Source organism: Petromyzon marinus, chromosome 41, assembly GCF_048934315.1.
Source record: "Petromyzon marinus isolate PM22_M1 ecotype Great Lakes invasive population chromosome 41, UKy_Petmar_22M1.pri1.0, whole genome shotgun sequence".
NCBI lineage: Eukaryota > Metazoa > Chordata > Hyperoartia > Petromyzontiformes > Petromyzontidae > Petromyzon > Petromyzon marinus.
The window spans coordinates 10215160-10228509 of NC_133707.1; the positions used below are offsets into that span (position 1 = coordinate 10215160).

Genomic DNA, 13350 nt, shown 5'->3' on the forward strand with positions numbered 1-13350 from the left:
TAAAAATGCGCATGAATTTAAGGCCAATCTCGACTGAACAGTCATCCACTGGCGCACCGCCACTGAAATCGCCCGAGACCGACTGATATTGACAGTGATGAACAGCACATTGGACGAGGCTGCTTCTTCATCACGAGCCATGGTCGATCCACTGCTGCTTCAGGGTCAACCCATCTCACTCCTGCACAACTGAGTTCGCATCTCCACCTCCACAACGGTTTGCCCTCTCAAGGTGCGCTCGTGTCCCTAGGTAGCCGTTCCATGCTCAGTCTCATCCGTCGACCCTCATGGCTGTTTAAACGATCCTACAATGTGATATTGTCAAATAACGTTGTATATATGTTGAACTCCTTTCGCACCGTACGTAGCCAACCGTGCTAACCGGAAGGTACGTTATGGGACCTTGAACCTCCACTGTGATGCACCGCAGTGGCGGGATGTTATCTCCTTCGCCTGGTATGCAGGAGGTCAGGGGGTTCGATCCCGACCCTGACGATGCCTGTATATTTGGAGTTTGAATGTTTGCATGTTTCTCTCTTGCCCTCCACATTTAGAAACCTGCGTTTCGATTATGTCTCCTCTATATTACCACAGATGATGAGCTAAGTCAATGAGCTATCATGGTGTGGCCAGGTCACCTCCGAGAAAGAGCTTATAGCTGGTTTAAATGGTGGGTACTTCACGGTTAATACATCTGCAGTTAATGACCCGGGCAACCGCTGGACTCCAACAGGTGGCAAACGTGCTTCCCGCTCGGCAATGTCTAAATTATTTGTATCGATGATTGCACAGGGCTCACATACAATGAGGGAAAAAAGTATTTGATCCCCTGCTGATTTTGTACGTTTGCCCACTGACAAAGAAATGATCAGTCTATAATTTTAATGGTAGGTTTATTTGAACAGTGAGAGACAGAATAACAACAACAAAATCCAGAAAAACGCATGTCAAAAATGTTATAAATTGATTTGCATTTTAATGAGGGAAATAAGTATTTGACCCCTCTGCAAAACATGACTTAGTACTTGGTGGCAAAACCCTTGTTGGCAATCACAGAGGTCAGACGTTTCTTGTAGTTGGCCACCAGGTTTGCACACATCTCAGGAGGGATTTTGTCCCACACCTCTTTGCAGATCTTCTCCCAGTCATTAAGGTTTCAAGGCTGACGTTTGGCAACTCGAACCTTCAGCTCCGTCTACAGATTTGCTATGGGATTAAGGTCTGGAGACTGGCTAGGCCACTCCAGGACCTTAATGTGCTTCTTCTTGAGCCACTCCTTTGTTGCCTTGGCCGTGTGTTTTGGGTCATTGTCATGCTGGAATACCCATCCACGACCCATTTTCAATGCCCTGGGTGAGGGAAGGAGGTTCTCACCCAAGATTTGACGGTACATGGCCCCGTCCATCGTCCCATTGATGCGGTGAAGTTGTCCTGTCCCCTTAGCAGAAAAACACCCCCAAAAGCATAATCTTTCCACCTCCATGTTTGACGGTGGGGATGGTGTTCTTGGGGTCATAGGCAGCATTCCTCCTCCTCCAAACACGGCGAGTTGAGTTGATGCCAAAGAGCTCCATTTTGGTCTCATCTGACCACAGCACTTTCACCCAGTTGTCCTCTGAATCATTCAGATGTTCATTGGCAAACTTCAGACAGGCATGTATATGTGCTTTCTTGAGCAGGGGGACCTTGCGGGCGCTGCAGAATTTCAGTCCTTCACGGCGTAGTGTATTACCAATTGTTTTCTTGGTGACTATGGTCCCAGCTGCCTTGAGATCATTGACAAGATCCTCCCGTCTAGTTCTGGGCTGATTCCACACCGTTCTCATGATCATTGCAACTCCACGATGTGAGATCTTGCATGGATCCCCAGGCAGAGGGAAATTGACAGTTCTTTTGCGTTTCTTCCATTTGCGAATAATCGCACCAACTGTTGTCACCTTCTCACCAAGCTGCTTGGCAATGGTCTTGTAGCCCATTCCAGCCTTGTGTAGGTCTACAATCTTGTCCCTGACATCCTTGGAGAGCTCTTTGGTCTTGGCCATGGTGGAGAGTTTGGAATCTGATTGATTGATTGCTTCTGTGGACAGGTGTCTTTTATACAGGTAACAAGCTGAGATTAGGAGCACTTCCTTTAAGAGTGTGCTCCTAATCTCAGCTCGTTACCTGTATAAAAGACACCTGGGAGCCAGAAATCTGATTGACAGGGGGTCAAATACTTATTTCCCTCATTAAAATGCAAAACAATTTATAACATTTTTGACATGCGTTTTCTGGATTTTTTTGTTGTTATTCTGTCTCCTCACTGTTCAAATAAACCTACCATTAATATTATAGACTGATCATTTCTTTGTCAGTGGGCAAACGTACAAAATCAGCAGGAGATCAAATACTTTTTTCCCTCACTGTACACACACACATGCAGTTACCTGGAGCCCCGCATACAGTGTTAATGGCCGTGGTCTGAGATGACAGCAGCTCATCCAAGAGTCGCTGGGCAGTCGGCAGAATCTGTCCCGGGAGAGAAGAGGGGATACTGAGTCCACAGCAAGCAGTCGTGATCACAAAGTGCATACATGTATAATTGCATTTATTTATTTCAAACACATTGAAATTCCAGTTGAGTATCGCTTTGGTCAAAGCAACTGGCTCACGGTCTGTAGGGGTTCATATCCCGGGAGGGGATAGACGTCGCACGTGACCACACGTTGTTCGGCCAGTCTGACATTTCGTTCCACGTGCTGGGGAGCTCTCGGGAACTAAATTGAAGCTTCCAGCCACGTGCATCGAAACGTCTGACATGCGAAATCAAGGCACAGTACAACCCGAAAACACACTGAAGAGCTATACAGGACAGTGGACAGTTCTTCACTCGATTTTTTAAGTCGCTTGCCACATTTGCACTGTGGAGTGATACGAAGTCTCTGATGGATAAAATGGCCTCCCACCATGTGAGTGTGGAATTTACACCACTTACTCAGGTCACCAACATGAATTCTGGTTGCAGCAGGAAGACACTGACTAAATATTATGAATATAATATTTATACCGTCATTGTCATGATGTGGGCGATTGCACAGTAATGCGATTACAAAACAGTGAACGGATAAGAGACAAAGCGGTAGTTACATAGAGGTCCTTAAGCCACTTCAAATGAATTTGTTTAGCCAGGTAAAAAACTCAAGAAGCCGGGATAGTCTGCAAGAGCATTTGGAGACCATGAAAGCCCAAATGAGGCATTGCCAAAATTTGCGATTGACACGTTCTGTGTGCCGTGCTGTAATGCCATAGTTGTGAACTGGACAAATATGCTGGACATATAAACGGTGAGTTTGGCTGCCTTGGCACTCAACCAGTGTTTGAGAGAACCAATCTCTCAACTACAGACTATTTCCCACAAAGTGGTACCCACTTTATTGCCCGCAGAATTACGATGGTATGAGTCAACCCCCCCCTCCCCCCCATCGAATGATATTTAAATTTGCGATGGTGCACTTGCCAATTAAATACTCTCCAGTGTCATGAACTGGGATAAACTCTGTAAATTGCTTAACCCAAGCGATTAATGCTTTCGCATTTGCATCATCCTTGTACTTTTTGCCTTTTGGCGTTCATTCATCTATAGCACCGGTGAGACAAAGCCAAAAAAAGAGGCTCTCTCTGGTGTGGGCCAATCAGTTAAGGACAATGCGCACACTATCAAATCACATTCGCATGTTTTACCACAAGTGTGGTGAATGCGGACTTGCAACGTGTGTGTCTATTTGGTGTTTGAACATGTTCCTCCCGTTTTTCTCTCCACATTAGAAACGTGAGTGTTTGGCGGCTATACATTTCCACACGTGATAAGGCCACCTCGTTGAGTGATCATTTGTGGCCAGGTCGCTTCTAAAAAAAGAGCTACATAGCTCAGTGGGCCTTACCTGGTAAAATAAAAATAGTTTATAGTTGTTATATTTTTAGCATCGTAAAATGGGCCAAAACGGCATGTAGATAACTCTGTAAAGCATGCAGTATTACTATAATCAAGATAAAGGTGCAGCCCTACGATTGCTTAGACATGCCACTGTGGGCAAAAGGGCGTCTGCAAGAGGAAGCTCTAGAAAACCTCTTCTGGAGGGTATTTTGGCCTACTCTTCAAAACGGACCACACATTTACAAGTCACGACCCTGCCAATTAACCAACTGCGATGTCCCCCCCCCCCCCCCCCCCCCCCATTTATACTGCTGGGTGGACAGAGTGGGAAATAGGGTGGTGGGGGGGGAGGCGGATTTAAGAAACCAGATAATTTTTGTTCAACCACCGGGCCGGGAAATAACACCGGCGATCATCGGTATGCAGGCCCAACGAGCTAACCAACGCACATTTAGTTACAGCATCCCCATAAAATATGGTAATACATTTACAGCTGTGCCACGCACGACGAGTAGAATTCATGGCAAGGGCTGCGTATTAAGAGGAACACTTCTGTTTGCGATTCCGATGGCTATTTGGTAGCTCTTCATCAGACACACGGAAACGCTCGCGAGCACGCAAGCGCTCGCGCATCCGCGCTCACTTTGAAGTGCTGCCCTGGCCGTCATGAAGTACGACTAGACAGGCAGGCATTACGCAGCGGATCAGGGATGAGAGCACAGCTCCACTGCCGACAGAATCCTGCGCTCCTTGGCATGGCACGCAATGAACGCTGGTGTATAAATACAACGCGCTCGTACACACACTTACCGGCTATATGTCCTCCCAAACAAAATCATCTTCACGAAGTCATTGCGTGTGCTCATGTACACACTCACAGATGCATCAACACGTTCATGCAGGGAGACACACTCGCGTCCATGCTCGCGTTTATAGACACGCAGTTATGGAAAAAGTTCATACACACCGATTCATGTGCTCGTTCAGTCACGTATACGTGCGCACACACGTATGCACTCACACACACACACAGTGACGCATCTACTCATGTACGCACTGGCAATCGCCAACATTCATGGAGACACACACGTGCTTATGCACACGCTCACACAGACACCCCTTGGGACATATGCACTCGCAAGCTCACCCGCGCATCAGTGTGCTTTTGCAGTTATAAACACGTGAAAATGCGCATGTACGTACTTGCATTCATGAAGACACTCACGCACACGGTCACATGCACACTTATGGACACATGCACTTAAACAAACTCGCACTCACACTGATGCATTTACTCATGCATGCGTTGACACTCGCCAAAATTGATTTAGAAAGACACACTCTGACCCATGTACACACACACACACGCGTGCACGAACGCACATGGGTGTGTTGTGTATAATGTACTGATGTTATCCATTGGCAAGAATTAAAATAAGGTCTTCGGTTTCGTAGCACAGCACGCAAACCAATATCCGACAACTCCAAACACACGAAGATCCCCTTAACCGCCGAGAATGTCAGGGTAAGTGCTGTTAGCGAGCGCCTATTAAGGTAGGAATGGCACAACTCTGGCCAGAAACACGCTCCGCCATCCGTCTCCCCATGATGTATGTTTACACACCAGACCAAGTACAGTACTCATTGAAGTTTGAGTCAACCTAAGGGAGGTGAAGAGAACTGGTTCAGATTATCACCCACTACTGACATTAGACGTGGCCGGGAATCAAACTCAGGTCACCGGGTTCGTAGCACGGTGAGCTAACCATTGTGCCACCTCTCCCACAAACCCACAAATAAACAGGCCTGCCTGCACGGTCACCCACGCGCGCTCATGCATACGCAGACATACACGCACACACGCGCACACGCATCACTCACTTACTCAATCGCACACGTGCGCACGCATCCACTGTGTGAGCACAGTCTGCTCTGCTCAGGCTGGGTCACTGTGACCCGGGTGTATATATATATCTCGCAGGCACAGAGCCAGTTTGCAGTTTACCGACACCGGGTTACTGGCCAAGGAAATTGGGATAAAAGTGGAGACTTATGAGAGAAAAACTATGAAACTATTTATTTTTTACCAGGAAAGGCCCACTGAGCTATTCGGCTCAGTTTCAGAAGCGACCTGGCGACATGTGATAGCCCAACGAAGTGGCTTATCATCACGTGGAGTAATGTGCAGATAGCCGCCTTGCATCGCGTATTCACAGGCTGCTGTGACATCGCCGCAGCGTTACACGAGTACAAATTGTAGTTGTGCGGTGCGAGCCTGGTGCTGTGCCGTTCGTGCAGTGTGGGCCTCATGCTGTGCGGTTAGTGCGGTGCGAGGCCGGTGCTGTGCGCTCAGTGCGCTGCGGGGCTGGTGCGGTTAGTGCGGTGCTCACCTGTTGAGGTAATTCGCTGATGAGGTACTGAGCAAACTTCTGGAGCTGGTCTCGCTGGAGACGCGAGAGGGACTCAGACACGGGTGCGCGCAGGCAAACTAACGAGGCCTGCGAATGCGCACACACGTACACACACACACACCAAATATAAAAATCTCAGGTAATTTATACATGCTGTTGGGGCAGGTGCTGTTAAGCAAGCAGCTATTAAAGCAGGCATGGCACATGACAGGGTGGTTGGCCAGCACCACGCCCGGCCGCTTTTGTCTCCCAAGTAGCGATGTTGACACACAGCACCAGGTACTCATTTGAGGCCGAGTCGACCAAGGGGAGGACCAGGCCCGGTTCAGACAATCGTCACAGGTGTTGGCGACGAGCGGGAATCAAACTCCTGTCACCGAGTTCGTAGCGCAGGGCGCTAACCACCGTGCCTCCACTCCCAGCACAAAAATACATGCATAGACACAAACAGAGACCCAGCAGGTCATGGAGGACACACAGGGCGACAGCCAGCACTTGCCAACCAGCACCCGCCGCTCGGACTCACGAATTTGTCGGCGACCACCCTGTGAATTGTCACCGCCTCTAAGACTCGGCACGTTGTAACGATTCGGGCGCGGATAATTTGATTGACGAGCACAATTCTTTCTCACCGTTGCGATGTGTGAAAATCTAGAGTGGATTGGAGGTGCTTCCGGGAATTGGAGAATGAGTAAATTAGGGAGATTAAATTGACCGTTAAGAAAAGTAATTGGACTTGGGCAGGACACAGCAGTGAATGGGAGACCGAGCTGAGACCATCAATTTGCTCCGCTCGAGAACCCGATTTAAGCTTGGGCACCTTCCTGGGTTCCAACCCAGCATCTCAGCGGTGAGGACTCATTTCTCATACATCCTTAACAACAAGGCCATCTCTCCCAATCGGACTTTTTAGCTCCTTCATAGGAAAATGCAAACAATAATTTTGATGGCTGGACAAGTTCAGGTTTTTTTTTATTCCTAAAAATAAAATAAAGGTTATCTGTCCACAACTTTTTTTTATTAAAGAGAACAGAAAAAAACAATCAAGCTGCATTCCCGCATTGAAGAAGCAGAAACAATGAATCCCGCTAATTAAAAAAGAGCCCGTGAAAATTCCTGAAAGTGTTTGAAAATTGAATCTAACCGTTTTCGGCATACGATTAATCACTTATGACAGGTCAACGATACACCATCTGCGATTAAGTGATGGGGGGGGGCAGGTTTGCGTGGCTCCACGCCAGCACACACGTGGCGCTGTGCAAAATTGCTCGCGAAAAAAAAGTGAGCGCGGATAATACAATGGCAACCGAATCGCACAGTTACATAACAGCAGCCGGTGGAACAACGGACACCAGAAAAATTAGCGCACAAACACGCAATGAAAATTTAATGAGCACTGCAGACGCTGAGATGCACCATCAAGACGGTACATCATAAATATCGAGTTAATTAGGCTGCGCGCCTCAGTCTTCACGCGCACGTTCAAAGCACGCGCGTTGAAACCTCGCCGACGTCTTATTGACTGTCGAGGAAAATTCTGTTAGCGATCACCTGCAAGAGGGTGCGGCCAAAACCACTTAAACAGAGGCCAAAAAGGACGAGGAAAATTGCTTCCACGCCCAAACGAACAATGGGGACACACTCAGGCACTCACCTATGTTGGTGGCAATGGTCTATTGTAAAGAACCCGACTCAGAAAATCTACAGATGCAGGGAGGCTTTCCTAGGTAAGGCAAATTAACCACAAGTGTTGTTACCAGAGCAGGCTCTTTCTGCTCCGATCACACCTTATGTAATGTCCAGAGGAAACTGGAGCAAAGGCAACTCGGGGTGGCATTGGTGGGCGCGGGTGAGATTTTCGAGCTCCTTATGTGTGTTTTCTCGCATGTGCTTTGTGTGTGGGGGTTTTTTTTTGACGTTTCCGTGTCAATCGGAGGGCGGGAGGGCAGAGGAGTGAGAGTCTGAAATGTGCGTGACGTGCGTGCGTGTGAGCATGTGAACGGGCCCCCGAATGGTGCCTCACAAGCGCAATGCTCGTGACAATTCATTGGCTGAGAGTACACAGTTATATAATACATAATGTTGCTACTTTGACATACAATTATCGTGTCACGAGTCCTCCATTACATTTTCTGCGCCAACGTATTTATTAAATTCCTCGCCGGAGGAGTGCTCATTTCGTGGCTTTCGGACTGCGGGGAATGGAGGCTGTGGAGTACATCCACGGCGGAGATGGAGCGATGAACTCAGCTCGCGTGCAGGCGCTGGTAGGATTGTCGTACCGTGGGATAATGACCCATGGCTCAATCCATTGCTTCATCCAACACACGGATTGATCATGGCTGATGATGATGAATATAATGATGACGATGAGACCAGATGGAGAAAGAGTGCGGCAGGAGACCCACAACCTTTTGCACTCCCTCCTGGCCACTCACGTTCTGGATGCGGAAGAGGCACAGGGCCACCACGTGCGAGCACCACTTGGCTCCGGCGCCACACGTGCAGCTGCAGGAGGTGATGCGGCAGCGGTCGAACATGACGGCCACGTTGTAGGCGCCCTTCGCCTGGTAGATGTTCTGGGGCGGCACCACCGTCGCGCTCAGGTGGAAGCCTGGACAAAGGAGCGCACACGGCAAGGGGCACTTTTGGCAAGGTACTGTGCGAAAGAAGTTCAACGTACACACATGGATATATACAAACGCCGGCCCAATCGGTTAGTCGCATCGTCCAGCCGACTCGGTTTCTCAAGAGGTTGGCGGGGGGTCATCAAGGCAAAGGCAAAATGCAATCTCACCCCCACTCCCCCGGATATTCATGCTGCCAACTCCCTGATATTCATGTGCTGCTTGAACCAGAATATTTATTTAGACTGGAGGAATCCGATGAGCTATGAAGCTCTTTTTCGAAGATGTCCAGCATGAATTGATGGAATTATTACAAGCGGACTAGGTGAGACTGAAGAAATAAGTTGAATCCTGCAATCAACCTCGACCAGTGGGAAGTCAATTCTTCCCTGCTGCTGTTGACATTGTCTAAAATTCCCTACCCATTGCCCATTCGCGCACTGCAGGTTTCCTGCCCTTCTCTGAACTTCACAAAACAAACTAAGTTTTCTCAAAAACACTAAGAACACAAACAGTTAAGTCACTGAATGGCCAACTTTTGCCAATGTGTGCGTGTGTAATGTAGAAAAAGAATGCCGTTTCTCTGTGTTCTTTTGGCTGACAATCGATTATGCAATTGAATCATTTGGCGGGACCCTGGGGTCCCGCAAAAATCAGGTCAATAATTTTTATTTTTCAGTCCGCCCCACTACGTGATCCCGACAGCAACGCGCCGCCCGCCCAGACTCGCGCCAACAAGCGCCAGCAGGCGGCGATCAACACGATGAGCGCCACCCCACCGGCCAAACCCAAGCCCCGGGGGGCGTCCGCCGCAGTCGCGCGGCGACGACGCCCTCCGGTCAGCCGTCGATCCTCGGCTTCTTTGCCAAGGCGAGCCCCGCCGCACCCCCAGGCAGTGAATTTAACGTGTTTATGTAATTTTTCAACTTTTTACGAAACTTAGTGCCCCGATATATAGTGTTGGAATAAATGCTGTGAAGCAAGCACCTGCAAGGGCCACGACTGACAGTGCCTTGGCCAGCAGCATGGACGTTCAGCCCTCTTCGTCTCCCCAGTGTCCACGTCCACCAAACGCCCATTTTACTCACTTGACGGGCTAAGTCAACGTAAGGAGAGGCCTGGTCCAGATTTAGATACCAGCCGCCAACGAACGATGTTGTGCACTGGCCAAGAACTGAACTTGCATCACAGCGATTAATAGCAGTGTGTTAAACGACACAGCTCCCCCACACATAAACACATACAAAGCACACCCTTTCATCGTTATAGTGTCTCACGGCAATTGCTTTTAACGAGCAGATACTAAGTCTGACGTGGTACACAATTGGGTGCGCGGTTCAGCAGCAGTGGTTCTCGCACTGTGCTTACACACCTGGCGACGTGAATTTGATTCCCGCTCATGAACTACATCGTGGCAAATGGAATTGGAACCAGACTTAAGCCTCCCCCCCCCCTGGGTCAACTCCACTTTAAATGTGTGCTTGGTACAGCGTGTAAAAAGTCTTCAATCGACGGACAAAATGTGGCTGTGCATGGTGCTGGCTATCCACAAAGACAAAAAAATATCTCATGCAAAGCCACACAAGTGCGGTTCACGACCACATAAGGCGGCGATGGTGTGGACGGATCATGACTGGCCTGCCTTTGTCTCTCCAGTGGTGATGTTTACGCCCCGCACAAGGCACTCATTTAAGGCCGAACTGACCTGGGGGAGACCCAGGAGCGTTTCAGATAATCGCCACTCATGATAGCCTTGCACGGATTTGTGATGCCGAGCGCTAAAAAGCGCTGTGAGCACACAAGTACACATACAGAGAGGCTGTCTAAGCTGTCGACATGCAGGATTTTAAAACGTCAAACCAGGCAACCTTATTTATTCACTGCCGGTTCCAAAACAATACGTGTGCGGGGCGTAACGCTTCCATCGCGAAGCCGATTTCCACGCTTGCAAATCCTTCGGTCGACCTCTGCTGAGTGTTACATAACCACAGTCTGAACGGCAACTGTGCCACACTCAAACGCAAATATAGCCCCCCCCCCCCACTCTGTTTTTTCCAACATTATTTCCGTCAAGACGTGTATTCTGCAACCCGCAGCTTCACGTCAGTGTTTGCTCGTGCGACTTCATGGTCAAAAGAAATATGGTTTCAATCGCGTGTAAATATTTACGAAGTCTCGATTACAGCAGGGCTTGAGCGCATAGATGCGTTCATATTTTTTATGCGACTGCAAAATCGTGGCGTCAAGTGCATGCACGGTAGAGGAAGACCAAAATAGGTCACCGGTTCACTTCCCAAATCTACGCATTCAAAACCCTGTAGCCTGTTGCGAGCCTCATGTTGAATATCTGGTGACATCATTGGAATGGATAAGACACTGTGTGCCAGTTGCATGGCTCAACTTGGTAGATGTGAAGCTGTAGAAAATGTCACAAAGCGTCACGCACTGCAGAAACGAGCGTTTGGGACTCTCCAAAACTGACGACGGGCCCCGAGCCCGTGGTGGGAATTCCCCATTCATCTGGCGGGGGATCAGTCTGTCTTTGCGCAGGACAATCGCTGCTGACTTTACACGAAAGAATTGCAATTTATTGCAAGAAAATAAATACTGTAAATGCATTGCTCTCGCCTATGATATCTGGCAAATCAGCAGCCTTTATTTATTGAAAAATAAGTTAATACTTCAGTGGGCTTTTACCTGGTAGGATAGAAATATTGTATTTTATTTGTATATATATTTTTAAGTGATTTGTTTACCTTTCCTATACTTTGCACTCCTATCGTGTTTTTGTCTTATTTGTTGTTGTAACGTTCTGACCCGCCCACCCCCCCCACTGGACATCTGTGAAAAAGAGCTTCATAGCTCATCGGATTCTCCAGTATAAGTAAAGATTCGGATTCTGCAACGGCTCCACTATGCCGATGAACTTCAAGTCAAACCCAGTCTATGGTTGTCCTGCTTAAACAGATGCTACTGGAAGCAAAAATGGTACAAAAGGTTCATAGGCTGCTGGATTAAAATGCTATAAATTTTTTGAGAGACAAGACTGAACCTATGATCGCCGTGGTGCTGTGGTTAACGCACTGCCGTATGAACACGACGACATGGGTTCAATTCCCGTCGATGGCCGACATCAGTTTTATTTTGGTGATGTCCAAAAGTTTTTAGGTTTGGCCATGTTTGTTTGTTGTAGTACGGAGTTAGACTGATGGCCTTAATCTTAGTTGTCTTGTGGTTATTGTTGTTGTTTGACTTACACCCCACTGGGATTTTTGCACACAGCGTTGGTGTACGGTGCTTTTTCAGGAATATTTTGCTGTTTTTCCTGGATTTTCTGTTTGCAGTCACATAGTCACTTTAAGATGTTTTCTTGTTCATGTTTTTTGTTCTTTGTTTGTTGCGGTTGCACCCGATTCAAGAGCCGCATGGCTCACAGGGCTCTACCCAAAATAAGTTAAACTGAAAACTGAAACTGAAATCAGTTGCGAGTGAAATCAGAACCGGCCCTGGGCCCCGGTGTGTATTCACAAACCACCCCCCGCCCCCCCCCCCCCCAATGATAAACAACTCCCATAACCGACACTGTGTGGAGGAGCCCACCATCAGGTAGTGGATTGACAAATGTCTGTCGTAATTATATTTAGAAAGTAATCCGTGTACGGTTCCAAGATCGCCATTGTAATGCAATACTACATTCCAAGTGTCTTACCCGATTCAGTAACAGACAATGAAACAACGCTGTGCATCTTCTTGGTTCTTTCGGTCAAGTCGCGTAGAAGGGAGATAATAAAATATTACGTTTTACATTTATTATTCTATCATTTCCCTTCTACGTGGTGACTTTACCGAAAGAACCAAGAAGATGAATCCTTGCAGTCACGAAAGCTTTAAATCGAAATCACTGTGCATGTTTTCGGCCTTGCAGTAAACTCTGGTTTTCCCTGGTGCTGTTTATGTTTCAGTGGCAAGGCTTTAAACACACTGCAATTTATTCTGTTTAATGTTCATAAAAGAAAAATGTCACTGTATATTAAATATATATGCATACAAAGAATTATAAAAGATCAATACGGCAATACACGCACGATGATAAGCGCTTTATCGTTATTGATTTGGATGTAGTGACGTACGCAGTAGTAATAATCAATTCATTGATTTGAATGTATTTTTGGATTCAGAAAATGTTCCACAAAAGAATCAATTGTTTTCATTACAAACATATTGCATGATAATGGCAACCACTGGATGTGCTGCAATGCATTGATTCTTGAATTGAATCGCAAACCATAACCATTGCCAAAGCATTGAATTGTGAGAGGGGTGAAAAGTTACCACCCTTATTATTACCCCATCACCTCTCCTTCGTGTAAGATTAACACCCCTGATGTGAGGCTGCACC

The 13350-nt window shown here is 47.6% G+C and overlaps 1 protein-coding gene across 2 annotated transcripts in view; it reads right to left on the reverse strand.

Annotated features, from left to right (window-relative positions):
• ZSWIM8 (zinc finger SWIM-type containing 8) overlaps positions 1-13350 on the reverse strand; it is a 99872-nt gene that overhangs the window by 40777 nt on the left and 45745 nt on the right. For both annotated transcript variants that reach the window (XM_032969148.2, XM_032969149.2), the window contains exons 4-6: positions 8763-8938; positions 6304-6411; positions 2427-2508 (exon numbers count right to left, since the gene is read on the reverse strand). In XM_032969148.2, the coding sequence (XP_032825039.2) occupies positions 2427-2508; positions 6304-6411; positions 8763-8938 (366 nt within the window). The remainder of the gene's footprint in view (positions 1-2426; positions 2509-6303; positions 6412-8762; positions 8939-13350) is intronic.